Genomic DNA, 27,099 nt, shown 5'->3' on the forward strand with positions numbered 1-27,099 from the left:
GTGTACTGTGTCACTGTGCCTGGAAGTGTCAGTATATTGGGGGGCTGTGTACTGTGTCACTGTGCCTGGAAGTGTCAGTATATTGGGGGGCTGTGTACTGTGTCACTGTGCCTGGAAGTGTCAGTATATTGGGGGGCTGTGTGCTGTGTTACTGTGCCTGGAAGTGTCAGTATATTGGGGGGCTGTGTACTGTATCACTGCCTGGAAGTATCAGTATATTGGGTGGGTGTGTACTGTGTCACTGTGCCTAGAAGTGTCAGTATATTGGGGGGCTGTGTACTGTGTCACTGTGCCTAGAAGTGTCAGCATATTGGGGGGCTGTGTACTGTGTCACTGTGACTGGAAGTGTTAGTATATTGGGGGGCTGTGGAAGTCAGTATATTGGGGGGCTGTATACTGTGTCACTGCCTGGAAGTTTCAGTATATTGGGGGGCTGTGTACTGTGTCACTGTGCCTGGAAGTGTCAGTATATTGGGGGGCTGTGTACTGTGTCACTGTGCATGGAAGTGTCAGTATATTGGGGGGCTGTGTACTGTGTCACTGTGCATGGAAGTGTCAGAATATTGGGGGGCTGTGTACTGTGTCACTGTGCCTGGAAGTGTTAGTATATTGGGGGGCTGTGTACTGTGTCACTGTGCCTGGAAGTGTCAGTATATTGGGGGGCTGTGTACTGAGTACTGTGCCTGGAAGTGTCAGTATATTGGGGGGCTGTGGAAGTGTCAGTATAATGGGAGGCTGTGTACTGTGTCACTGTGCCTGGAAGTGTCAGTATATTGGGGGCCTGTGGAAGTGTCAGTATATTGGGGTGCTGTGTACTGTGCCTAGAAGTGTCAGTATACTGGGGGGCTGTGTACTGTGTCACTGTGCCTGGAAGTGTCAGTATATTGGGGGGCGGTGTACTGTGTCACTGTGCCTGGAAGTGTCAGTATATTGGGGGGCTGTGTACTGTGTCACTGTGCCTGGAAGTGTCAGTATATTGGGGGGCTGTGTGCTGTGTTACTGTGCCTGGAAGTGTCAGTATATTGGGGGGCTGTGTACTGTATCACTGCCTGGAAGTATCAGTATATTGGGGGGCTGTGTACTGTGTCACTGTGCATGGAAGTGTCAGAATATTGGGGGGCTGTGTACTGTGTCACTGTGCCTGGAAGTGTTAGTATATTGGGGGGCTGTGTACTGTGTCACTGTGCCTGGAAGTGTCAGTATATTGGGGGGCTGTGTACTGTGTCACTGTGCCTGGAAGTGTCAGGATATTGGGGGGCTGTGTACTGTGTCACTGTGCATGGAAGTGTCAGTATATTGGGGGGCTGTGTACTGTGTCACTGTGCATGGAAGTGTCAGTATATTGGGGGGCTGTGTACTGTGTCACTGTGCCTGGAAGTGTCAGTATATTGGGGGGCTTTGTACTATGTCACTGTGCCTGGAAGTGTCAGTATATTGGGGGGCTGTGTACTGTGCCTGGAAGTGTCAGTATATTGGGGGGCTGTGGAAGTGTCAGTATATTGGGGGGCTGTGTACTGTGTCACTGTGCATGGAAGTGTCAGTATATTGGGGGGCTGTGTACTGTGTACTCTGCCTGGAAGTGTCAGTATATTGGGGGGCTGTGGAAGTGTCAGTATATTGGGGGGCTGTGTACTGTGTCACTGTGCCTGGAAGTGTCAGTATATTGGGGGGCTGTGTACTGTGTCACTGTGCCTGGAAGTGTCAGTATATTGGGGGGCTGTGTACTGTGTCACTGTGCCTGGGTGTCAGTATATTGGGGGGCTGTATACTGTGTCACTGCCTGGAAGTGTCAGTATATTGGGGCGCTGTATACTGTGTCACTGTGCCTGGAAGTGTCAGTATATTGGGGGGCTGTGTACTGTGTCATTGTGCCTGGAAGTGTCAGTATATTGGGGGGCTGTGTACTGTGTCACTGTGCATGGAAGTGTCAGTATATTGGGGGGCTGTGTACTGTGTCACTGTGCATGGAAGTGTTAGTATATTGGGGGGCTGTGGAAGTGTCAGTATATTGGGGGGCTGTGTACTGTGTCACTGTGCCTGGAAGTGTCAGTATATTGGGGGGCTGTGTACTGTGTCACTGTGCCTGGAAGTGTCAGTATATTGGGGGGCTGTGTACTGTGTCTGGAAGTGTCAGTATATTGGGGGGCTGTGTACTGTGTTACTGTGCCTGGAAGTGTCAGTATATTGGGGGGCTGTATACTGTGTCACTGCCTGGAAGTGTCAGTATATTGGAGGGCTGTGTACTGTGTCACTGTGCATGGAAGTGTCAGTATATTGGGGGGCTGTATACTGTGTCACTGTGCCTGGAAGTGTCAGTATATTGGGGGGCTGTGTACTGTGTCATTGTGCCTGGAAGTGTCAGTATATTGGGGGGTTGTGTACTGTGTCACTGTGCATGGAAGTGTCAGTATATTGGGGGGCTGTGTACTGTGTCACTGTGCCTGGAAGTGTCAGTATATTGGGGGGCTGTGTACTGTGTCACTGCCTGGAAGTTGCAGTATATCAGGGGCATCACTGTATCTGGGCATTTTCTGATTTGTCATAATGTTTTGTTTATTATAGAAGTTTTTTATATAAATATCCACAAAATGTGAGGAAGTGACTGGTGTGGACATCGGCCTGGTCCCATTGGCTAATGTATATTATTAATACATAATGCTAAAGGGACAGCTCCACCTGCTCACATGCGGAGGCTGAATCGGCATTCAGGGCTTGTCAAACACAAGTAAAATGCTATGAAAATAAAGATATTACAATATTGGAGCATTTAACTTGTTTTGATTCATTTCCTTGTTATGTAATATCTTTATATAAATTAAGTTAATTTTTTTTCTACGAAAAAAATACTTAAAATAAATGTTCCCTGTTGCATATTAATCACTTCTAAACTGCTGAGCAAACACACAATAAACGCGCCCTGAGCTCCACAAAAATCTTTACAAACTAAACTAGAAACCGTAGCTGGCTGCCCTGAGTACGCAGATTTAGGGCGACAAAAAGGCATCAGGTCACAAACCCTCACAATCTGCCCTATTAAAAAGCCAAACCCAGGGTTGGACTGACCCACAGGGCTACAGGGCCCCACCCTCTCCTCTAATGTGAGACTGTGGAATTATACATTGTTACTCTATTAGAGGGTCAGTTACCCAGAAAAGCAGGAACGTGGAAGAACATGGCAGCTGGGTTGGTTTCCATAGACCCTGCACCAAGATTCGCCCTCCTGAGAATCAAAATTAGCGGTTGGCTTATCAGAGCGAATGTTTTCATGTGAGAAATTAACATGTAAAATACAGCATATTGCAACATAAAAATGTAGTTGTAAAAACAAAAAAAAGTAACCAACACTTAAGTCATCCCAGCGGTAATAACTTATATATTTGTACCTTTTATTTTATAAAGGAGCCCAGACCATGCACTGTATAGCCTGTAGTATCCATGTTGTATGCAGGCACACCTCCTGCAGGGACTGGATACCCCCCTTAAGCATTTCCCCAGTGGGCCCACCCTGGCCGAACATTCCAAAAATAATACACTGCAACATTTCGGAAAGTTGCCTATTTCAGACTTTATAAAGCATATAACTAAATACATGCACAGGCTGGAAAATAACAGGAAGGGACATCCGCTGTGTCTCTGATTCCCGGCCTGACAGCAGAAATCCTGAATGATGACTGCAGAGAGGCATAAAGGTGGTTTTGTGTCTGGAGAAGGACCAGAGGCGGCCGGCTGGGGAAGGCGGAGCGCAGAGCTGTGAGTGACACAGGCACAAATGCAAACTGTAGCCACATAATAGGATGTTATTGGCTATTATCTGTTCTGTCAGTGGCAGAGGCAATAAGCAGTAAGGGAAGCATTCAGCTGCCATTTTCCAGCCGTGCCCCTGTTGCTGTGGCAACTCCCGGGGGATTCACTGCCAGAAACAAGTGCAGTCTCCAGGCCCACTCGCTCCAGTCTCCTAATCAAGTCGTTAATGTGCAGTTAACGAGGACTTAACTACTTGTGGCCATGTGTGAGGGGAGCGGAGGCATCACCCCCTGGGGGAGGGATAAGGTCTATCTCATGCAGATTTATATAATGTACACATGCAGGACACATACATACACACACGTACGTACATATACACAGAACACATGCATACACCCACGTACGTACAAACACATATACACAGGACACATACATACACACAGGAGACACACGTACGTACATATACACCCACGTACGTACAAATACATATACACAGGACACATACATACACACAGGAGACACACGTACGTACATATACACCCACGTACGTACAAATACATATACACAGGACACATACATACACACAGGAGACACACGTACGTACATATACACCCACGTACGTACAAATACATATACACAGGACACACACATACAGTACATATATACACAGGACACATACATACAGTACATACATAAGTACATGCATACACAGGACACATACAAACATACACAAGACACAAACATACAGTACAAACATTTACAGAAGACAAGTACATACAAATACATACACAGGATACAAACATACAGTACACATACATACAAACACATACACAGGACACAAACATACAGGACACAAACATACATACACAGGACACAAACATACATTTACAGGAGACATACATACAGTACATACATACACACGATATATACATAAAGTACATACGTACAAACACAAACATACAGTACATACATTTACAGGAGACATACATACATACAGTACATACATACACAGGACACATACATAAAGTACATGCGTACAAACACAAACATACAGTACATACATTTACAGGAGACATACATACAGTACTTACATACACAGGACACATACATACAGTACATATATACAGTACATACATTTACAGGAGACACGCACAGTCTGTGTCGTGATATTAATGTGTGGTACTTATGCTATGTACATATGCTTTGGTCTTCCTTTGAGCACGGTAATTACAGTATGCCCTGATCCACAGTTACAGGTTTCTTTACCCTGTACAGCGCTGCATAAACTATGTGGTACTATGTGGTGCCTTATAAATAAAAGGTATTATTACTATTATTATTATTAAAGTAATAATAATAATTGTAGGCACATATTTTTGGCCGTTCTTAAATGGGCTGTATTTCAACAACCATTTTTCCATCAGAAAAAAAATTACTTGTCACTTTAATTTATACACAGGGTAACGCTCTGGTGTAGGAGGCATGGTTTTGTAGGGGGTGCTCTGGTGTAGGGGGCATGGTTTCGCAAGGGGTGCTCTGGTATAGGGGGGCATGGTTTTGCAGGAAAGTGCACTGGTGTAGGGGGCATGGTTTAGCAGGGGGTGCTCTGGTGTAGGGGGCATGGTTTAGCAAGGGGTGCTCTTGTGTAGGGGGGCATGGTTTTGCAGGAAAGTGCACTGGTGTAGGGTGCATGGTTTCGCAGGGGGTGTTCTGGTGTAGGGTGCATGGTTTCGCAGGGGGTGCTCTGGTGTAGGGGGCATGGTTTAGCAGGGGGTGCTCTGGTCTAGGGGGGCATGGTTTTGCAGGAAAGTGCACTGGTGTAGGGTGCATGGTTTTGCAGGGGGTGCTCTGGTGTAGGAGGCATGGTTTCGCAGGGGGTGCTCTAGTGTTGGGGGCATGGTTTAGCAGGGGGTGCTCTGGTGTAGGAGGCATGGTTTTGCAGGAAAGTGCACTGGTGTAGGGTGCATGGTTTCGCAGGGGGTGCTCTGGTGTAGGGGGCATGGTTTTGCAGGGGGTGCTCTTGTGTAGGGGGCATGTTTTCGCAGGGGGTGCTCTGGTGTAGGGGGCATGGTTTTGCAGGGGGTGCTCTGGTGTAGGGGGCATGGTTTCGCAGGGGGTGCTCTTCTGTAGGGGGCATGTTTTTGCAGGGGGTGCTCTGGTGTAGGGGGGCATGTTTTTGCAGGGGGTGCTCTGGTGTAGGGGGGCATGGTTTCGCAAGGGGTGCTCTGGTGTAGGGGGCATGGTTTTGCAAGGGTTGCTCTGGTGTAGGGGGCATGGTTTAGCAAGGGGTGCTTTTGTGTGGGGCATGTTTTCGCAGGGGGTGCTCTGGTGTAGGGGGCATGGTTTCGCAGGGGGTGCTCTGGTGTAGGGGGCATGGTTTCGCAGGGGGTGCTCTGGTGTAGGGGGCATGGTTTCGCAGGGGGTGCTCTGGTGTAGGGGGCATGGTTTTGTAGGGGGTGCTCTGGTGTAGGGGGCATGGTTTCGAAGGGGGTGATCTGGTGAAGGGGGCATGGTTTTGCAGGGGGTGCTCTGGTGTAGGGGGCATGGTTTCGAACGGGGTGATCTGGTGTAGGGGGCATGGTTTCGCAGGGGGTGCTCTGGTGTAGGGGGCATGGTTTCGCAAGGGGTGCTCTGGTGTAGGGGGCATGGTTTCGCAGGGGGTGCTCTGGTGTAGGGGGCATGGTTTCGCAGGGGGTGCTCTGGTGTAGGGGGCATGGTTTCGCAAGGGGTGCTCTGATGTAGGGGGCATGGTTTTGCAGGGGGTGCTCTGGTGTGGGGGCATGTCTTCGCAGGGGGTGCTCTGGTGTAGGGGGCATGGTTTCGCAGGGGGTGCTCTGGTGTAGGGGGCATGGTTTCGCAGGGGGTGCTCTGGTGTAGGAGGCCCGGTTTCATAGGGGGTGCTCTGGTGTAGGAGGCATGGTTTCATAGGGGGTGCTCTGGTGTAGGGGGCATGGTTTTGCAGGGGGTGCTCTGGTGTAGGGGGCATGGTTTCACAGGGGGTGCTCTGGTGTAGGAGGCATGGTTTTAGACCCTCAGTGTCTCAGGCACAGACCTGGAGACCTAAAAGTGGATATCATGCCGTCGATATAAAACCAAATTGCATATGAAAAAGACTAAATTAACCCGGGATGTGCAATTCTCTATGACTAAAGAATAAAAAAAAATACTGAGATTTACATCCAGCTCCTGAAGAAAACTCATTAATCAACCAGAAATGTAGTCAGGACACAGCAAAAACAGAAGACAAGTTGTACCTACCGTACAGGGGTATATAGTCGGCATTCATGATGTCAATGCCAACATTTTGACAGTTATGATGTCAACATGATTAAAATGTCATCAGTATCATGTCGACATCTGGAAACTGTGTCAGGCTTAGGGTTAGAGATACATTACAAATTAAACATTGTGACTACAGTATGTCAAGATTTCATTGGTGTGTAGTGGTTAGCATCACTGAGCCACAGCACTGAGGTCCTGGGTTCCATTCCCACCACGGGCCTGTGAGGAGTTTGTATGTTCTCCCTGTGCTTGCATGAGTTCCTCCTTCCGCTCCGATTTCCTCCCACATTCCAAAAACATACTGATAGGTTACCTGGCTATAGATCCCTAATGTGTGTGTGTACATGTGATAGGGAATATAGAGTGTAAGCTCCACTGAGGCAGGGACTGATGTGAATGGCCAAATATTCTCTGAAAAGCGCTGCGGAATGTGTGCGCTATATAAATAACTGGTAATAAACAATAATCGGTGTTGACGTGTCACTGCCGACCTAATATACCGAACCTCGTGGAGGCACTGCACACCAATATAGTGTACAGCGATACTCTATATACTTATAATTTATATATATATAGCGCCGCATATCTACGCAGCGCTGTACAGCGAATATGTTGCTCATCTCATGCCCTTTAAATACAAACCTATGTTGCGTCTGACAGGCTGACCTGACTGCACCGTGACTGGTGTTAACCCTATTCATATTCCAGGGGGCGAGTCCATATAGAACACAGAATGGAATCACATGCAGAAAGATATATTAGCGACTATATAGAGATATTAGCACAGTACACGCTGCTAAGTAGGACCGACGCTCTGGAGGGGGAAGGTTGGTGACAGTAGGACATAGCAGAAGACAAATCTGCTTTTCCTTCTCAGTGGCGCAGGCGATTTCCTTGTGCGGCTCTAGAAACAGCCCTGCATCCCGCTGGCCTTAAAAGGCGGACTGAGAATGTCCTACAGGCAGCAATTATCTACAAAGGCAATTTCTATCGCCGTTCTCCCGGCAGGCTGCCCCTCTGATATCTCCCCTCCTCCCCGTCTGTACCTGTTCTCTGCAAAGTACACAGAGCCGGGGACAGAATCAGCCGACGGTGTTATGTGGGGAGACTGCGAGGGCGATGTACTGTAGGGTGATTACTGCTGCTAATATCACCAACATATACCACAGTGATGTATGGCTAGAACTGTATACAGCGCAGCGTTCTCCACCACCACAGGCAAGATATAGGGGCATACTGTATGTATCAAAGCTGGATGTGAGATAAAATAGTGAGATATATATCACCAACCAATCAGCTCCAAACTATCATCTCTTAAACACAGCCTGCAAAATGTAAGCTAGAAGCTGATTGGTTGGTGATATATATCTCACAATTTTATCTCACATCAAGCTTTGATACATATGCCCCATAGTCTGGGGCCCCGAGATACAGTATATAATGGCAATCAGACATTTGCTGCGAGTTTGCATCCCTCTGTCACTGTATATCCCCCATACACACTCTATGCTTTATTTATTTAATTTTAATTGAACAGTAAAGAAAATATATATATTCATATATAAATACATTACGGATATACTGTACGTGTAGGAGCATACATGCCAGAAAGTACAGTATATTCCAATACTAACAAAAAACATCATCATTGGTGAGGGATGAAAAAAAATCTACAACAAATATCCCTTTTTCTCTAAGGCAGCGCAGCGATTCTCGCCGTTTGTTCTAGGAGAACGTTCCAATAATCAATCGGTGATTATAGGAAAACAATCAGTAATACAGTGCTGCCCATGATCAGCTAAATCCTCAGCTGCGGAGTAGAACATTCTTGCATTAATGCTGCACAGCTCACAGGTCCGCTCTTATTAATGCCAGGTCCTGCCACTGGGGAGCGCTAATAGATTGTAAGCTCCTGCAAACAAGGCTCCTTAAATGTGTTTGATGCGAGTCTTGGCTGTAAATGCAGCTGACAGGGAGATTAGAGACGCCAGCGTAGACTGTACAATGACTTCACCAAGGTCACTCCACGTCCCCCCCACCCACCTCCCAGACTAACGTACGCCAAGGTGACAGGACCCCTATTATATGTAAATAAGATGGCGGCAGGTTGGGTGGACGCCGGTGGGCGTGATACCTGCGTGCTTGCTGGGATTCCGCCATTATGGCATGTATGTAGGAGAATCACGTGCTTATAACACACAGGCTTGTGCTGTATAAACACAGACAGAATTGTCGGTGAACACAGCACACAGGAGCCTACGCCTCTACCTGACACAGAAGCTGCGCAACTACACAAGATGGTGGTGGCTCTCCCTCCCCCGCCACAGGCCATCATTCCGCTACAGGCGCGGGAAGGCATTTATTTCAGGAGATCTTATCGCACTTGAAAAGGCCTTGCTCATGAGAGGGGGGGGTCTTCTCTGCAGACGCCTGGGAATAAAACTCTCCACACTTCACGCAGATGTGGATGAGATAATCTCTTGATGCAGGCGCTCACGCCCTCTGTGCACCAATAATCCTGAGAGATGGGACCAGAAACAGCGGCCAGGTCTACAACGTGAGCATGTGTAAATTCCCAAGTTCTGCTCATCTGCCCTACAGAGACCAGGGGTGCTAAGGGAGCAAAATGGCGGCTGTAATGGTACAATGGCTACTACACGGGCGGATACTTTCCGTCACCAGGAGATAAAAGACGTTATTACATGAATGTTCCAAAATGTTTGACAGTAAAGGCAATATATAAACTACAAAAACTGCTGGCACTTTAAGGTGCGCGCCCATGTCCTGGTCCACGTGAGGAGCGCTCAGCAAGGACCCACCGCGGCTCAGCAAGACGCCTGAAACATGATATGTGCTACTGCTCAGACGCGATCTGTTGGCGCTTTTTCCTCCCTAGCGTTCCACATAGATGGACGTATCCTCTAATATTCGCGCAGATAAACAGCCTTACAGAGCCACATACCACCACAGCTTGTATAGGAGGTAATAGCACCACTGACCACCAGGGTGTTTGTCATCTTACTACCTGGTGAACTACAAGTCCAAGCAATACCCTTGAGCTCCAGGCTGCTCCATACAGCTATTTTACCTGTTCACCCCTGTTTCTCTATGCCAGTGGCATCACTAGGGCCACTCCGTGTGATGACACCATGGTGTCACCGGGCAGCGCTGCAGCAGAGGTGTTGGATGACGCGCATGTGGCGCGTCATCCACACCACCCCTGTGTCCGGAGAGACTGGGGTCTTTCCAGCAGCTCCCAGAGCGCTGGGCAAGCCCCCAGAGTTTCTAAGAAGGAGCGTGACATGTGGCCACACCCTCAAAAAGTCACATGAGGGGGTGTGGCATCACGGGTACAATGTCATGCCTCCTCCGAGCAGGTGAGTACCGCACTGGGTATCACCACACCTAGTGACGCCTCTGTTCTGTTCTACCTGTTGTTCTACCTGGACAAAAAAATCTGACACCTAGTTAAGCTGTACCACGTGTTGACTAACCGCCAACAGCACTATTATACTGCGCAACACACTTAACACCATTACGCTCTGAGAGAGAACACAGGGACTGTCTGTATTACATGTGTCCTGAGAGTGAGGGGATATCGGAACTGTCTGTATTACATGTGTCCTGAGAGTGAGAGGGTGCAGGGATTGTCTGTATTACATGTGTCTTGAGAGTGAGGGGGTGCAGGGACTGTCTGTATTACACATGTCCTGAGAGTGAGAGGGTGCAGGGATTGTCTGTATTACACGTGTCCTGAGAGTGAGAGCTTGCAGGGACTGTCTGTATTACATGTGTCCTGAGAGTGAGAGGGTGCAGGGATTGTCTGTATTACACGTGTCCTGAGAGTGAGAGGGTGCAGGGACTGTCTGTATTACATGTGTCCTGAGAGCGAGGAGGTGCAGGGATTGTCTGTATTACATATGTCCTGAGAGCGAGGAGGTGCAGGGATTGTCTGTATTACATGTGTCCTGAGAGTGAGAGGGTGCAGGGATTGTCTGTATTACATGTGTCCTGAGAGTGAGAGGGTGCAGGGATTGTCTGTATTACACGTGTCCTGAGAGTGAGAGGGTGCAGGTATTGTCTGTATTACACGTGTCCTGAGAGTGAGGGGGTGCAGGGATTGTCTGTATTACACGTGTCCTGAGAGTGAGGGGGTGCAGGGATTGTCTGTATTACATGTGTCTTGAGAGTGAGAGGGTGCAGGGACTGTCTGTATTACATGTGTCCTGAGAGTGAGGGGGTGCAGGGACTGTCTGTATTACATGTGTCCTGAGAGTGAGGGGGTGCAGGGACTGTCTGTATTACATGTGTCCTGAGAGTGAGGGGATATCGGAACTGTCTGTATTACATGTGTCCTGAGAGTGAGAGCTTGCAGGGACTGTCTGTATTACATGTGTCCTGAGAGTGAGGGGGTGCAGGGATTGTCTGTATTACACGTGTCCTGAGAGTGAGGGGGGTGCAGGGATTGTCTGTATTACATGTGTCCTGAGAGTGAGAGCTTGCAGGGACTGTCTGTATTACATGTGTCCTGAGAGTGAGGGGGTGCAGGGATTGTCTGTATTACACGTGTCCTGAGAGTGAGGGGGGTGCAGGGATTGTCTGTATTACATGTGTCCTGAGAGTGAGAGCTTGCAGGGACTGTCTGTATTACATGTGTCCTGAGAGTAAGAGCTTGCAGGGACTGTCTGTATTACATGTGCCCTGAGAGTGAGGGGGTGCAGGGACTGTCTGTATTACATGTGTCCTGAGAGTGAGGGGGTGCAGGGATTGTCTGTATTACATGTGTCCTGAGAGTGAGAGGGTGCAGGGATTGTCTGTATTGCACGTGTCCTGAGAGTGAGGGGGGTGCAGGGATTGTCTGTATTACATGTGTCCTGAGAGTGAGGGGGTGCAGGGATTGTCTGTATTACATGTGTCCTGAGAGTGAGAGGGTGCAGGGATTGTCTGTATTACACGTGTCCTGAGAGTGAGGGGGGTGCAGGGATTGTCTGTATTACATGTGTCCTGAGAGTGAGAGCTTGCAGGGACTGTCTGTATTACATGTGTCCTGAGAGTAAGAGCTTGCAGGGACTGTCTGTATTACATGTGCCCTGAGAGTGAGGGGGTGCAGGGACTGTCTGTATTACATGTGTCCTGAGAGTGAGGGGATATCGGAACTGTCTGTATTACATGTGTCCTGAGAGTGAGAGGGTGCAGGGATTGTCTGTATTACATGTGTCTTGAGAGTGAGGGGGTGCAGGGACTGTCTGTATTACATGTGTCCTGAGAGTGAGGGGGTGCAGGGACTGTCTGTATTACATGTGTCCTGAGAGTGAGAGGGTGCAGGTATTGTCTGTATTACACGTGTCCTGAGAGCGAGAGGGTGCAGGGATTGTCTGTATTACACTTGTCCTGAGAGTGAGAGGGTGCAGGGATTGTCTGTATTACATGTGTCCTGAGAGTGAGGGGGTGCAGGGATTGTCTGTATTACATGTGTCTTGAGAGTGAGAGGGTGCAGGGACTGTCTGTATTACATGTGTCCTGAGAGTGAGGGGGTGCAGGGACTGTCTGTATTACATGTGTCCTGAGAGTGAGGGGATATCGGAACTGTCTGTATTACATGTGTCCTGAGAGTGAGGGGGTGCAGGGACTGTCTGTATTACACATGTCCTGAGAGTGAGAGGGTGCAGGGATTGTCTGTATTACACGTGTCCTGAGAGTGAGAGCTTGCAGGGACTGTCTGTATTACATGTGTCCTGAGAGTGAGAGGGTGCAGGGATTGTCTGTATTACATGTGTCCTGAGAGTGAGGGGGTGCAGGGATTGTCTGTATTACATGTGTCCTGAGAGTGAGAGCTTGCAGGGACTGTCTGTATTACATGTGTCCTGAGAGTGAGAGCTTGCAGGGACTGTCTGTATTACATGTGTTCTGAGAGTGAGGGGGTGCAGGGATTGTCTGTATTACACGTGTCCTGAGAGTGAGGGGGTGCAGGGATTGTCTGTATTACATGTGTCTTGAGAGTGAGAGGGTGCAGGGACTGTCTGTATTACATGTGTCCTGAGAGTGAGAGGGTGCAGGGATTGTCTGTATTACATGTGTCCTGAGAGCGAGGGGGTGCAGGGATTGTCTGTATTACATGTGTCCTGAGAGTGAGGGGGTGCAGGGATTGTCTGTATTACATGTGTCCTGAGAGTGAGAGGGTGCAGGGATTGTCTGTATTACATGTGTCTTGAGAGTGAGGGGGTGCAGGGATTGTCTATTACATGTGTCTTGAGAGTGAGGGGGTGCAGGGACTGTCTGTTTTACACATGTCCTGAGAGTGAGAGGGTGCAGGGACTGTCTGTATTACATGTGTCCTGAGAGCGAGGAGGTGCAGGGATTGTCTGTATTACATATGTCCTGAGAGCGAGGAGGTGCAGGGATTGTCTGTATTACATGTGTCCTGAGAGTGAGAGGGTGCAGGGATTGTCTGTATTACATGTGTCCTGAGAGTGAGAGGGTGCAGGGATTGTCTGTATTACATGTGTCCTGAGAGTGAGGGGGTGCAGGGACTGTCTGTATTACATGTGTCCTGAGAGTGAGAGGGTGCAGGACTTGTCTGTATTACATGTGTCCTGAGAGTGAGAGGGTGCAGGGATTGTCGGTATTACATGTGTCCTGAGAGTGAGGGGGTGCAGGGACTGTCTGTATTACATGTGTCCTGAGAGTGAGGGGGTGCAGGGATTGTCTGTATTACATGTGTCACATTAATAGGTTATGGTCTCCATACACCGACCTTGCTAACACCGGCACACAAATCCTGGTGTAGGAGACCCTCACCCTACAAAGAGATGAGAATACGCAGACACTTATACACAACCAATTATGAGATTAAACAGCAAAGAATCATCAACAGACACATGTTGTCAGCTATCGCCAGCACACGCATGTTTAACCCCCTACCAGTAGAACACAAACACACCGAGCACACGCAGGGAGATTACGTCTTTCTCGATAACGATAACAGCCACTTCGGCAGGTCCTATGTGACAGATAATAAGAGGCTTTCAGGGAGCAGATGTGTCACAAAGCCGGGGAGTACAGAGTATGACATCAGTCCTGACAGCGCTGGGGACTCTGCAGATGTCGGGGGCAATTCTAATTCCTCATATGTCAAACCCGCGGTATGTGCCGCTAGCTACTAACGCGCTTTTCAGACAAACGCCACATTCCACACATTCATTAGGCCAATTTCTGCAAAAAGGAGCACAGGGAGGCGGCAGCCATTCTGGGGTCCGAACCAATATTTCTGACAAGATTGAGGAGTACATATAATAAAAAGTGTCAATAGCACTGCTTTCCTATCGCCATGATTTATTGGTAGATATTTGGAGATTCTGGCTCGCAACGCCAAGAGTGACATTGTTGCTTTGCCCGGTCAGTCTTGTCGCTTATGCGTATGAGCAGTGGAAATCTCCCTTCCGTGTGAGAAAACAAAAAAAATATATATAAAAATGTTAAAATATATATATAAAAAAAAAACTCATAAAAATAATAATTGGATAATAGTCAAAGTAGAAAAAATGCTTCCATTACATAGTCAGCAAAAAATAATCAATGAAAAAATTCTCTATCGCCATCCAGAGATGGCGAGAACAAAATGAGGATTGCGGTGGTACTTGGCTTGCACTACCACAATTCTTGTTAAATACGTAGTTTACACGGGGAACTTTCACCGGAGAAAGCCGGATGATCTCTTTGCCAGTCGGCAGCCTTTGTTAGATATGAAGAAGCCCTATAGCCAGTGAGAACAGGTTTTGCTTTTCTCGGTATAAGGAGCGTGATTTATACATCAATAACATTTCCTTATCACCGTAATGTAACACAAAACATTACCGAGGCAGCTGGCCGATACTCCACTGATCATGGAGTGGAACCGTTGCGGCTAATAACAGTCTCCGTTCATTTACATTCCACTTATCATCAAACTATACATAATTATATTATTAAATATACAAAATAAAAATGTTTCTTTATGTTTTTGTCTGGTATTGCCATCATGAGATGGGTGATAACAGGACAGGTATCACGGCAGTACCAGAACGCAGCGATACATAGTAACAAGCTTGTCTCTGAGTGCGAACGTTATCTATAGCTGTCACTGGCCAGCTTTCATTATAGTGAAATCCACCTCTCTCCCTATGTGCGTCACTGGTATGCTCGGGTCAGAACCCCAATAGCGAAACCTATCTCTACTGCAAACTCTTTGCTGGGATAGCATCTAATTGGATGAGCAGTCCCATCGAGAGTTTAATGATAGATGTGCACAAACAGTCTTCCCTGGCCCTTCTTGCTGAGAATAGTGGTGATCAAATATAATATTTAAGGGTACACAAATGCAATTAATAGCAAATATGTCCCTAAATCCTCAATCAATAGAAACATCGGCCAGTCCTCAAAAAGCAGTCCCCAAAACATAGAATAATAAAGTCACACTATATGCACCAATTGTAGTCTGCTGGAGTGTAGAGTGGGTGGGTGTCCCTATTGTGGAATGTAGGGTGGGTGCCCCTATTGTGGAGTGTAGAGTGGGTGGGTGTCCCTATTGTGGAGTGTAGGGTGGGTGCCCCTATTGTGGAGTGTATGATGGGTGCCCCTACTGTGGAGTGTAGGGTGGGTGCCCCTACTGTGGAGTGTAGGGTGGGTGCCCCTACTGTGGAGTGTAGGGTGGGTGTCCCTACTGTGGAGTGTAGGGTGGGTGCCCCTACTGTGGAGTGTAGGGTGGGTGCCCCTATTGTGGAGTGTAGGGTGGGTGCCCCTACTGTGGAGTGTAGGGTGGGTGCCCCTATTGTGGAGTGTAGGGTGGGTGCCCCTACTGTGGAGTGTAGGGTGGGTGCCCCATTGTGGAGTGTAGGGTGGGTGCCCCTACTGTGGAGTGTAGGGTGGGTGCCCCTATTGTGGAGTGTAGGGTGGGTGCCCCTATTGTGCAGTGTAGGGTGGGTGACCCTGTTGTGGAGTGTAGGGTGGGTGCCCCTACTGTGGAGTGTAGGGTGGGTGCCCCTACTGTGGAGTGTAGGGTGGGTGCCCCTATTGTGGAGTGTAGGGTGGGTGCCCCTATTGTGGAGTGTAGGGTGGGTGCCCCTATTGTGGAGTGTAGGGTGGGTGTCCCTATTGTGGAATGTAGGGTGGGTGCCCCTATTGTGGAGTGTAGGGTGGGTGCCCCTATTGTGGAGTGTAGGGTGGGTGTCCCTATTGTGGAGTGTAGGGTGGGTGCCCCTATTATGGAGTGTAGGGTGGGTGGGTGCCCCTATTTTTATAGTTCCTCTCTAGCCCTTCTGCAATCTAAGCACACAAACTGTTAAGTGTCTGTTGTGCAGCGCACAGATATTATCAGCAGTCAGAGATCTGTGATTGACTCCCAGCAATGATTGAGTTCAGTACAACGCCGGGGACTGAGTGATGCGTGACGGTGCTGGGGCCGAGCAGAAGGTAGAATATTCGATTCAGCTCAGTAACTGTTACCAAAGCAAGAAGACGGGCACACACACATAGCAGCACCATATGCTACACACACACATCCTACCCAACACACAAACCACACCCCAGCACGCACACTACATTACACCTAGCACACACACACATAGCAGCACCATATGCTACACACACACACATCCTACCCAACACACAAACCACACCCCAGCACACACTACATTACACCTAGCACACACAAAGAACCAAACATTGCTAAAGCTGGCCATACACTCTGCAATTATCGGGACGATCCGCCCGATATCGGGGGATCGCCGCGATAATTGCAGCGTGTATGCGGGCGACCGAGGGTTAAATATTGCTCGGTCAGGCATGCTGGATTGTCCAGCATGCCCGTCCGATGCGATATTTACCGGGGAAACTGTCGGCCGCATCGGGCAGTGTATGCCCAGCGCGGCCGACAGACAGACATTTCCTGTGTTCCTTCCTACGGAAGGAACAGGGAAATGTCTCCTCCCCCGGGGGCGGGGCGCGGATGTCGGGCTATACACTGTGAGATTTCTCTCACAGTGTATGTCGGCGACATCTGCGGCTGGCAGGCAGCCAAATAAAATGTCTGTCGGTCTGACAGACATTTTATCTGGCAGTGTATGCCCAGCATTAGTATAGTCTTTGGATTTATACACAATCAATATCTTTATTGTGGCTTAATGACAAAAAGGCCGCCAGGGCCAGAATAAAAAAAAACAAAAACAACAAATAATAATAAAAAAACAAAAACATTATGAATCTCATTTATCAAACAATGGCGATAAAGTTTATTTTCGTTCACCCTATACTAAAAAAAAAGATACTGCCAGCAATACCCCTGCCTTCGGTAACACCCCTCGGCAGTAATGCTGGGTACACACGGGACGATCTGTTCAGCGAATGATATCGCTGAACGATCCCCCTTGAAATTCCTGGTGTGCTGGATGAACGATATTGTTCATCCACACAACGATTTCACCAAGGATCGCTCTTCCATATAGAAAATTAACAATATCGTCCAGATTGGCCAGCATGCATGCCTGATGGACGATATCGTTGTCGCCCAGCGGGAGCACGCATTGTTGGTCGTTCATTGCATACAAACAGAACGATATATCGATAATATACAGTTATCGTTCATATCATAACGATATATTGTTCTGTGTATATGCACCTTAAGACTCGCTGGCTTCCTAATGTACTGTAGCCAGAAAATATTTTTATTCTATTTTCAATCTGAGCTTTTAGTGACGCTGGGTATGTGCGAGCAGTCAAGCCGACTCAATCAAACGCTCATCTGCAGACAATGGCCCGGTGACATGGTCACTGTATCTTTTCCCTAAAATACAGTATGTGCGTAACACTTTAATCCAAACTATCTTGACTCTCCAACACTAAGGATACATTAGACGAATGGAGCAGAAATGTTTCCTGCAAAGTACGATACGGAACCTAAATAGAAATATTTACTAGAAGAGGCAGATTGCGACCATTCTCTTCTCACACACAAACCAACAAACAATTGCGCTGATGCTGTGTGTACTGTAAACAAGAGCCGAATGTGATCGCTAAACATTATTAGCTCCACAGACACTGTAGAAACCACTAATTCAGACTTTGGCAGAGATAAAATTACCGTTCTTAAATGCTTGTTACTTCCCCATGAAATCTGCTGCTCCAGAGAGGAAACAGACTCCTGAGCGCTCACATAAGAGCGCACTCCTTTCCTGGCCCAATTACAATGATTTCCATGTAACAGAGGCATAGATATCCAGCATGTAAAGACATAGATACACAGAATATTCAGGAGGTGCTACATTGTTTCTAGGCATACTGTACAGCCATGGCCAAAAGTTTTGAGAATGACACAAGTATTGGTTTTCACAAAGTCTGCTGCTTCAGTGTTTATGATGGCAATTTGCATATACTCCAGAATGTCATGAAGAGTGATCAGATGAATTGCAATTAATTGCAAAGTCCCTCTTTGCCATGACAATGAACTTAGGGCCTGATTCAGAGGCGGACGCTCGTTCTAAAAAAGGGGCCGGATATTTAAATTGAGCGCTCGCTCTTTGCGGTGTGTTGACGCTTCTATGTCTGAGCGAGCGTTCGAAAAATGCGCTCGCTATTTTGTAAAGACGCCCGTTTGCCGTTCGCATCATACGTCATCTCCGGTATTTATTAGATTAATGGGGAACATCGAAAGGCATCTGAACTGCTCGCAGTGCTTATGGTAGGATTTTCTTTCCCCTAATACTGTGAGCAGTTCAGGCTAAAAGACAACCAAGTGACGTGGTCGATGACTCTCCTTTACTAATTATGCACTCCCATTAAACGCCCGTTTGACCGTTAAGCACGCCTGCGTTCGGATCTCCACTCCCCCCTTTTCAAGCACCTTCCCCTGTTAACACCCACAAACGGTACATTCTGTCAATCAAATTAGCAGCCCCTCGCTGTTTTACGAGGACACGATTTCCGTCCGCAATGACTGTTTTGCGCATGCGCATTACAAACCATACGCATGCGCAGTTGTGCGAACATCGCTCAGAGCGAACGAGCGGCCGCTTACGAGCGGCTCTGAATCAGGCCCTTAATCCCAAAAACAACATTTCCACTACGTTTCAGCCCTGCCACAAAAGGACCAGCTGACATCATGTCAGTGATTCTCTCATTGACACAGGTGAAAGTGTTGATGAGAACAAGGCTAGAGATCACTCTGTCATGCTGATTGAGTTAGAATAACAGACTGGAAGCTTTAAAAGGAGTGTGGAGCTTGAAATCATTGTTCTTCCTCTGTTAACCATGGTTACTTGCAAGAAAGCATGTGAAGTCATCATTGCTTTGCACAAAAAGGGCTTCACAGGCAAGGATATCTCTGCTAGTAAGATTGCACCTAAATCAACCATTTATCGGATCATCAAGAACTTCAAGATGAGAGGTTCAATAGTTGTGAAGAATACTTCAGGGCGCCCAAGAATGTCCAGCAAAGCGCCAGGACCATCTCCTAAAGTTGATTTAGCTGCGGATGCACCACCAGTGCAGAGCTTGCTCAGGAATGGCAGCAGGAAGGTGTGAGTGCATCTTCACGCACAGTGAGGCGAAGACTTTTGGAGGATGGCCTGGTGTCAAGAAGGGCACCAAAGAAGCCACTTCTCATCAGGAAAAACATCAGGGACAGACTGATATTCTACAAAAGGTACAAGGATTGGACTGCTGAGGACTGGGGTAAAGTTATTTTCTCTTGATGAATCCCCTTGAAGATTGTTTGGGGCATCTGGAAAAATGCTTGTCTGGAGAAGGAAAGGTGAGTGCTACCATCAGTCCTGTGTCATGCCAACAGCAAAGCACCCTGAGACCATTCATGTGTGGGGTTGCTTCTCAGCCAAGGGAGTGGGCTCACTGACAATTTTTCCTAAGAACACAGCCATGAATAAAGAATGGTACCAAAACATCCTCCAAGAGCAACTTCTCCCACCCATCCAAGAACAGTTTGGTGAGGAACAATGCCTTTTCCAGCATGATGGAGCACCTTGCCATAAGGCAACAGTGATAACTAAGTGGCTCGGGAAACAAAACATTGAAAATTTGGGTCCATGGCCAGGAAACTCTCCAGACCTTAATCCCATTGAGAACTTGTGGTCAATCCTCAAGAGGTGGGAGGACAAACAAAACTCACAAATTCTGACAAACTCCAAGCATTGATTAGGCAAGAATGGGCGGCCATCAGTCAGTATGTGGCCCAGATGTTTATTGACAGCATGCCAGGGCGAATTGCAGAGGTCTTGAAAAAGAAGGTTCAACACTGCAAATATTGACTCTTTGCATAAATTTAATGTAATTGTCAATAAAAGCCTTTGACACTCATGAAATGCTTGTAATATTACTTCAGTATACCATAGTAACATCTGACAAAAAGGTAAAAACACTGAAGCAGCAAAATTTGTGAAAACCAATACTTGTGTCATTCTCAATACTTTTGGCCATGGCTGTACTTGCATAGTTTTGAAAAAGCATTTCAGAGAGATGGTGAAACCAGAACCTATGAGCGCAGCGGTAAAGTGGGCGTGTACTGCTACATCTGAGAGGCGAGTCATAATACTGATTTACATCCACATGCAGGGGCTGGCTGGCAACTTTTAGCCTGGGGGGCAAATGCATGTAGGCGGCCCTGGCAGAGGAGTAGCGTGTAGCTACGGTGCCCGAAGAACGTGCGTGCTACGGCGCCGCCCCCCCTCAAGTGTTTCAGGGAGGAGGCGGGTCCATATGGGATTAATGTAAGGTAAAAATAAAGATTAGGGGCAGCCCCCTGTCGTAGTGCCCATATGCAGTGCCCCCGTGTGCCACAGGAGATAACACCCTTATGCAGGCCTCCAGTAGTGCCCCCAGTAGTGATCCCCCCCTATGCAGTGCCCCTTGTGCCCCCAGTAGTGGTCCCCCCTGTTCAGTAACCCTTGTGCCCCCAGTAGTAGGCCCCTTATATAGTGCCCCCAATAGTGGTACCCCCTATGCAGTGCCCCCAGTAGCAGTCCACCCCCCCATGCAGTGCCCCCAATAGTGGTAACCCTTATGCAATGTCCCTTAAATAGTGGCCCCAGGTGTAGTCTCCCCCCTATGCAGTACCCCCAATATTGCCCTTTATATAGAGCCCCCAGCAGTGGTCCCTCGCAGTGCTCCCAGTGGTAGTCCCCTCCCCCTATGTAGTGCCCCTAGTAGTAGTCCCCGCTCCCCTATGCAGTGCCCCTAGTAGTAGTCCCCTCCCCTTGTAGTGCCCCCAGTAGTAGTAGTAGTCCCCCCTTGTAGTTCCATCAGTAGTAGTAGTCCCCCCCTTGTAGTGCCCCCAGTAGTAGTAGTCCCCCCCCTTGTAGTGCCCCCATAGTAATCCACCCCCCTGGTAGTGCCCCCAGTAGTAATCCCCCCCTGGTAGTGCCCCCATAGTAATCCCCCCCTGGTAGTGCCCCCATAGTAAACCCCCCCTTGGTAGTGCCCCCATAGTAATCCCCCCCCTTGGTAGTGCCCCCATAGTAATCCCCCCCCTTGGTAGTGCCCCCATAGTAACCCCCCCTTGGTAGTGCCCCCATAGTAATCCCCCCCCTTGGTAGTGCCCCCATAGTAACCCCCCCTTGGTAGTGCCCCCATAGTAACTCCCCCCTTGGTAGTGCCCCCATAGTAATCCCCCCCCCTTGGTAGTGCCCCCATAGTAATCCCCCCCTTGGTAGTGCCCCCATAGTAATCCCCCCCTTGGTAGTGCCCCCATAGTAACCCCCCCTTGGTAGTGCCCCCATAGTAATCCCCCCACTTGGTAGTGCCCCCATAGTAGAGAGAGACTTAATAAAAAAATAAAAAAAAAACACTTACCTGAAACTCCCGCTCCTGGTCCCGACGCTTCCACAGGCTCCTCTGGCCGCTTTGCATTATGGGAGAGACGTCGTCATGACGACGTCTCTCCCATTACCCACTGCGGGAGCCGGAAGATGGCTCCCGCAGTGGGAGCAGCGGCAGCCGCTGAGAGTCTGACAGACTCTCAGTGGCTGCTGATTACAGCAAACACATAGTTGCCGGCTCCGGCGGCTGTGTGTTTGTGCTGTGTAGCGCTAACCGGACTCCGTCCGGTCAGCGCTACACACGCGGTGCAGTCTGTGTCACAGTGACACAGACTGCACCGGCCCGCCGCCCGCATGACGCTGCGGCCCGAGGGGCACATGGCACCCCGGCCCAGCCCGCCACTGTCCACATGTACATGAGCCCCAAAGCAGTTTGTAAAATCTATTTGTTGGTGAAAACATACAGATACTTTTCAGGAAATGCATGTAGCCATAGGGGGGGATGTAGTCAGCATCCTGTCTTGCGGGATGCCGACGGGCGAAATAACGGAGCCGAAATCTTGACAGCATCGAGATCCCGGCACCAGAATCCTGACCGCCGGCATCCCGAAGGTAAGTATGGGGCGTTATGGGGAGGGTTAGGGTGCAGGGTAAGGCAGAGGTTAGGTTTAGGCACTGGGGAGGGAGTGTTTCTTTTTAGGGTGCGGGGAGGGGGAGGTTAGGTTTAGGCACTAGAGGGAAGATTAGGGTTAGGCACCAGGGAGGGAGGATTAGGGTTAAGGGTTAGTCTTACCTGCTTTCCTTATGGGTGTCGGGATTCTGACTGTCGAGATGCCGCTTTCGGTATTCTGACCCGATCACCGGGATCTCATTGGCGATAGGGACCATTGTGTCTTATAACCAATGCAGGGAAATGATACTAATGATCCAATTTGAATGTATATATCTCTGTTTTTTTTAACAGCTTCATAATGGGGGTGAGGTGAAATCAGGGAGATTGCTGGACTCTTCAGGGAGTCATGGAGATTGTCAGGGAGACTCCCTCAAATAGTAGCAATCAGGGAGAGTTAGCAAGTATGCTTCTAGGTATTTCATGAAGTATAAGCACAGTACATAAAGGGCCTGACATGCTCTGGAGTCTGGACAACACCCAGGAACAACAAGAGAACAGCCAGTAACTGGTAACTGTACAGAGTTGTCAGGGCAATGTTTTAGTGTAAATCACTGTGGGATTACTTTAGCTCTGGATGTCACGGTTTACCCACCACAATCAACACAGAGTGCCCTAAAAAATTTAAATTCAGGCAGACCAGGATCATCCACTATTCTTACGCCTAAAGCCTAGTGGGGTCCGTATAAGCCTACTCTAATTTTATGCGGGTTTTGTTTTTGGCAGAGGGAGAGAGCAAGGTGCCAAAATCAGTATCTTGCCACAGGTCCCATAGGGTCCCATGGACTCTGAGCTCCAGCTGTAATTGGCCACAGCCACCAGGAGGTTTAAGATGGGAACTCCAAATATTAACCCTCCTTGATACTCCAATACCCATCCATGCTGCAGTCATGTACTGATAAGATTATTTGGATTATTACAACTACACTATCCATGACCCTCTATGGCAGCAAACACTCCACACAGATTAGCGGTCTCTTCCGCATTAAAGTGGTTAAATATCTCCGCAGGACCGGGACACGTCCTAACTGAGCAGCAAGTCAGCCGCAAATGCAACAGGCCAATTACTGTGCTCTCTAAATAGCCAGGTTACCCTGGAAACACCATCGTTCCTTAACCTGGGGAGCAGAGCCTGGAGACGCCGCTTCATATCAACCTACTGGAGAGCAGCAGAACCCCCATGTATATACTGGGTGGGGTGTATGCTGCAACTGCCCCAACCCAGTCATATATACAGACATGTCTATAATCAATGCTGGGCCTAGCTTTACACACAATCGGACAGTGATCTTTGCAGACCAAGCTTTTACCGTGTCCTCACTGCTATTAATTTACTCTCAGAATAGCCAATATTGTATCTGGAGTAGTGACCACACATAGCACGTGACCTACAGGAAGATACACTGGCCTCTTATGTCTATCTGGATGCAGGAATCCAACGCCTGTGATGTATCTTCATTTATTTTAAGTGAAGTCTGAGAAAATAGAAATTCTCACTCATAAATTTCAATAAACAATAAACGAGGGGGTACTGGGTTATACCAGGGTATATGTGAACTAAGCTGGTGCTACGGTGGCATGAGAATGTACAGTACCAAGAAATATAACAGACTCATTAAAAGACCCAAATATACAAAACAATAGCTTATGCCAAGCACATGAAAATTTCAACACAAGTAATGCAGAACTACAACAATCTGTAAAATTCCCCAATAACGTCTGCTGATGAAATATCTCACATACGACATTAGCACCAGTAAACTTTAAATAATCTTTTCCACCATGTCATGAAAACGACATACATCCTCCCATCCCACTAACAGTAACTAAGATTCCCACCTAGCAAATAGAGGCAAGCTGGAACATGTCCCAGAGCGGCACCTAGTGGTGAAGTCTGAACATTGCACCAACTGCCCAGATCCCTATCATTACTGCAAACTTACATAGAGCACTGGGCATTCTATACTAATAAATTATAGTATTCCAGTACCAGGCAAGTGCCATAAATGATGTAATACAGAATGAGACTCATTGTGATAATAACAGAGCAACTGGCTACATTCTGCTGAAAACGATTCACACACTCTGACCCACAAAGCTAATGATCTTGTACGTACCCTCACTTAATGGGTTTAGCAAAGAAGAGATTACAGAGAGTTGTATTCATATGACAGCTATGGGTGTTTTGGGCACTACGTATGGACTCCATGACAGCACAGTACAGGAGATGAACCACATATAATTCCCGGTCTGGGGATCAGACAGGTGAACGTATCACAAATGTGATATCAGACATGGGCAGACCACGCCACCTGTTGTCCCCACGGTCACCCTGCAGTGGGAGGACCAAGGAGACCTTTACTTCTCCCTGAAGACCGACTCCAGGATAAGATGATTTCACCATCATAAAACACAGTCACACCACTAAAAGCCTGTCACCTACTGCCCAGCAATAAAGAACTGCATTAACATCTCTAGCCGCTATTTACTGCCGTCATCTGCTGTAACCTCTTCAGCACACACCAGCCAGACACAGTCCCTGAATGGCAATAGGGCAGGGCAAGGAGTGGGCGCACTGGGTCAGACTAGGGACTAAAAAACAGACATGGGCATTAATACTTTGGACAGGGTCCTGGATGAGGAGTGGGTATTAGAAACAGATAGATGGACAGAGGCTGGCGCAGATCATGGGTAAGGGAAAGACGACACTAGGCATAGGGACAGATAGCTTAGTGCAGGGACAGGGATTGGTAAACAGTCATATAAAGTGCCAGATAGCTGTATAGACTGGCACAGGACAGGGCCACAGAGCAGGATTGGTAAAATTGTCACAGGTGCTTTATAATAGGCAATAGGACACATTTAGGGTTACAAGTATCTGGTATTATTATCCTTTATTTATATAGTGCCACAAGTGTTCCGCAGCGCCTTACAGAGTACATATAACTAATAGGTGAACAGGAAACAAGTAACTTACAGTACATTACAGTGCAGGACAAGGACACGACTTATATACATTGCTGCAATAGTGATTATAACACTCACAATAAGTAGCAGGGAGTTGGCAGTCACGTGTTAGATGCCCTAATGGGGAGTAAGGAGTAGAAGAAAATGTAAAGAGAAGCACATGAGGGAAGAGGTCCCTGCTCGTGAGAGCTTACATTCTAAGGGGAGGGGCAGACAGACAGGCGTGACACAGAAGGGGAAGATAGGGAGGAAAGAGCATGAAGTGGGTTAGGATGAGTGCTGGAAGGCTATGATGAAGTAGTGAGTCTTGAGAGACCATTTGAAGATTTGTAGAGAGGTGGAGAGTCTGATAGGGAGAGGGAGAGCATTCCAAAGGTAGGGAGCAGCACGGGCAAAATCTTGGAGGCGGGAGTGGGAGGAAGTAATCAGTTGGCAGGAGAGGCGGTGTGCATTTGTTGAGCGAAGTGGGCGGGCAGGAGTGTGAAGGGAGATGAGGTCAGAGATGTATGCGGGAGAGGATTGGGTGGGGGCTTTGTACTGTAGGTGAATGTAAGAACCTTGAATTGGCATCTGAAGGGGAAGGGGAGCCAATGTAGGGCTTGAAGGAGAGGGGAAGCAGATGTAGAACGTTTGGAGAGGAAGATGAGCCGAGCAGCAGCATTGAGAACCGATTGTAGTGGAGAGAGGTGGGAGACTGGGAGGCCAGCTAGTAGAAGGTTACAGTAGTCCAATGTGGAGATGACCAGCGAGTGGATGAGGCTTTTAGTAGCATCCAGGGTGAGGAAGAGTCTAATATTGGAAATGTTTATGAGATGGAAACGTCAGGGAGATCAGTGCAGACAACCAATGTGATGCTTGCACAATGACTGTCACTGGAGAGGAACATGGATAGAAGAGCTGGAAAAAGTTGAAGGATGGGTACAGAGCGCTAGAAAGAGGCAGCTGGAGAGAGGCTGGCACAGAGTGATGGATACAGAGAACTGAAAAGAGGGGGATAGGAAGAGACAGTTAAGGGCTGGCATAGAGGGAGGCTGGCATAGAGGGAAGAGTAAAGACAGATGGGGAGAGGCTTAAAGAGGGATATGTCGAGAAAGTTGTAGAGAGGCAAGCATAGATGAATGGTTGGAAAGAGGTTGGCATAGAAGGATGGGTACACAGCTGGAGAGATTTGGGATGTACAGGTGGCTGCCTCTGGCACAGAAGGAAGAGTACACAGACATAACAGAGGTGGCTATAGAGCAATGGGTAGAGGAAGCTAGAGAAAGGTTGGCATAGAGGGATGGGGGAGAGACCACTAGACAGAGGCTCAAATAGAGAGATGTGAGAGACACCTGGAGACGGCTGGAGAGAGGCTGGCATAGAGGGATGGATAGAGACAACTGGAGAGCCTGGCATATAGGGATTGGGAATGGACAACTAGGGAGAGGCTGTCATAGAGAGATAGGTTGGTACAACTGGAGAGAGGCTGGGATATAGGGATCAGTAGAGACAACTGGAGAGAGGCTGGGATATAGGGATCAGTAGAGACAACTGGAGAGAGGTTGGCATAGAGTGATAGGTACAGACAACTTGAGAGGCTGGCATAGAGCGATGAATAGGGACAAATGGAGAGGCTGGGATAGAGGGATGGGTAGGGAC

At 48.2% G+C, this 27,099-nt stretch overlaps 1 protein-coding gene across 28 annotated transcripts in view; it reads right to left on the reverse strand.

Moving 5' to 3' along the window:
- Positions 1–27,099, reverse strand: part of NRXN3 (neurexin 3) — a 637,781-nt gene that overhangs the window by 519,771 nt on the left and 90,911 nt on the right. The window contains exon 5 of one of the 28 annotated variants that reach the window (XM_088460854.1): positions 24,851–24,862. The exons of the other annotated variants lie outside the window; for them this stretch is intronic. Within the exon in view, the coding sequence (XP_088316980.1) occupies positions 24,851–24,862 (12 nt within the window). The remainder of the gene's footprint in view (positions 1–24,850; positions 24,863–27,099) is intronic. 28 annotated transcript variants of the gene reach the window in all.

The sequence above is a fragment of the Taudactylus pleione genome, unplaced genomic scaffold (genome assembly GCF_031769625.1).
Source record: "Taudactylus pleione unplaced genomic scaffold, aTauple2 ptg000987l, whole genome shotgun sequence".
Taxonomy (NCBI): Eukaryota; Metazoa; Chordata; class Amphibia; order Anura; family Myobatrachidae; genus Taudactylus; species Taudactylus pleione.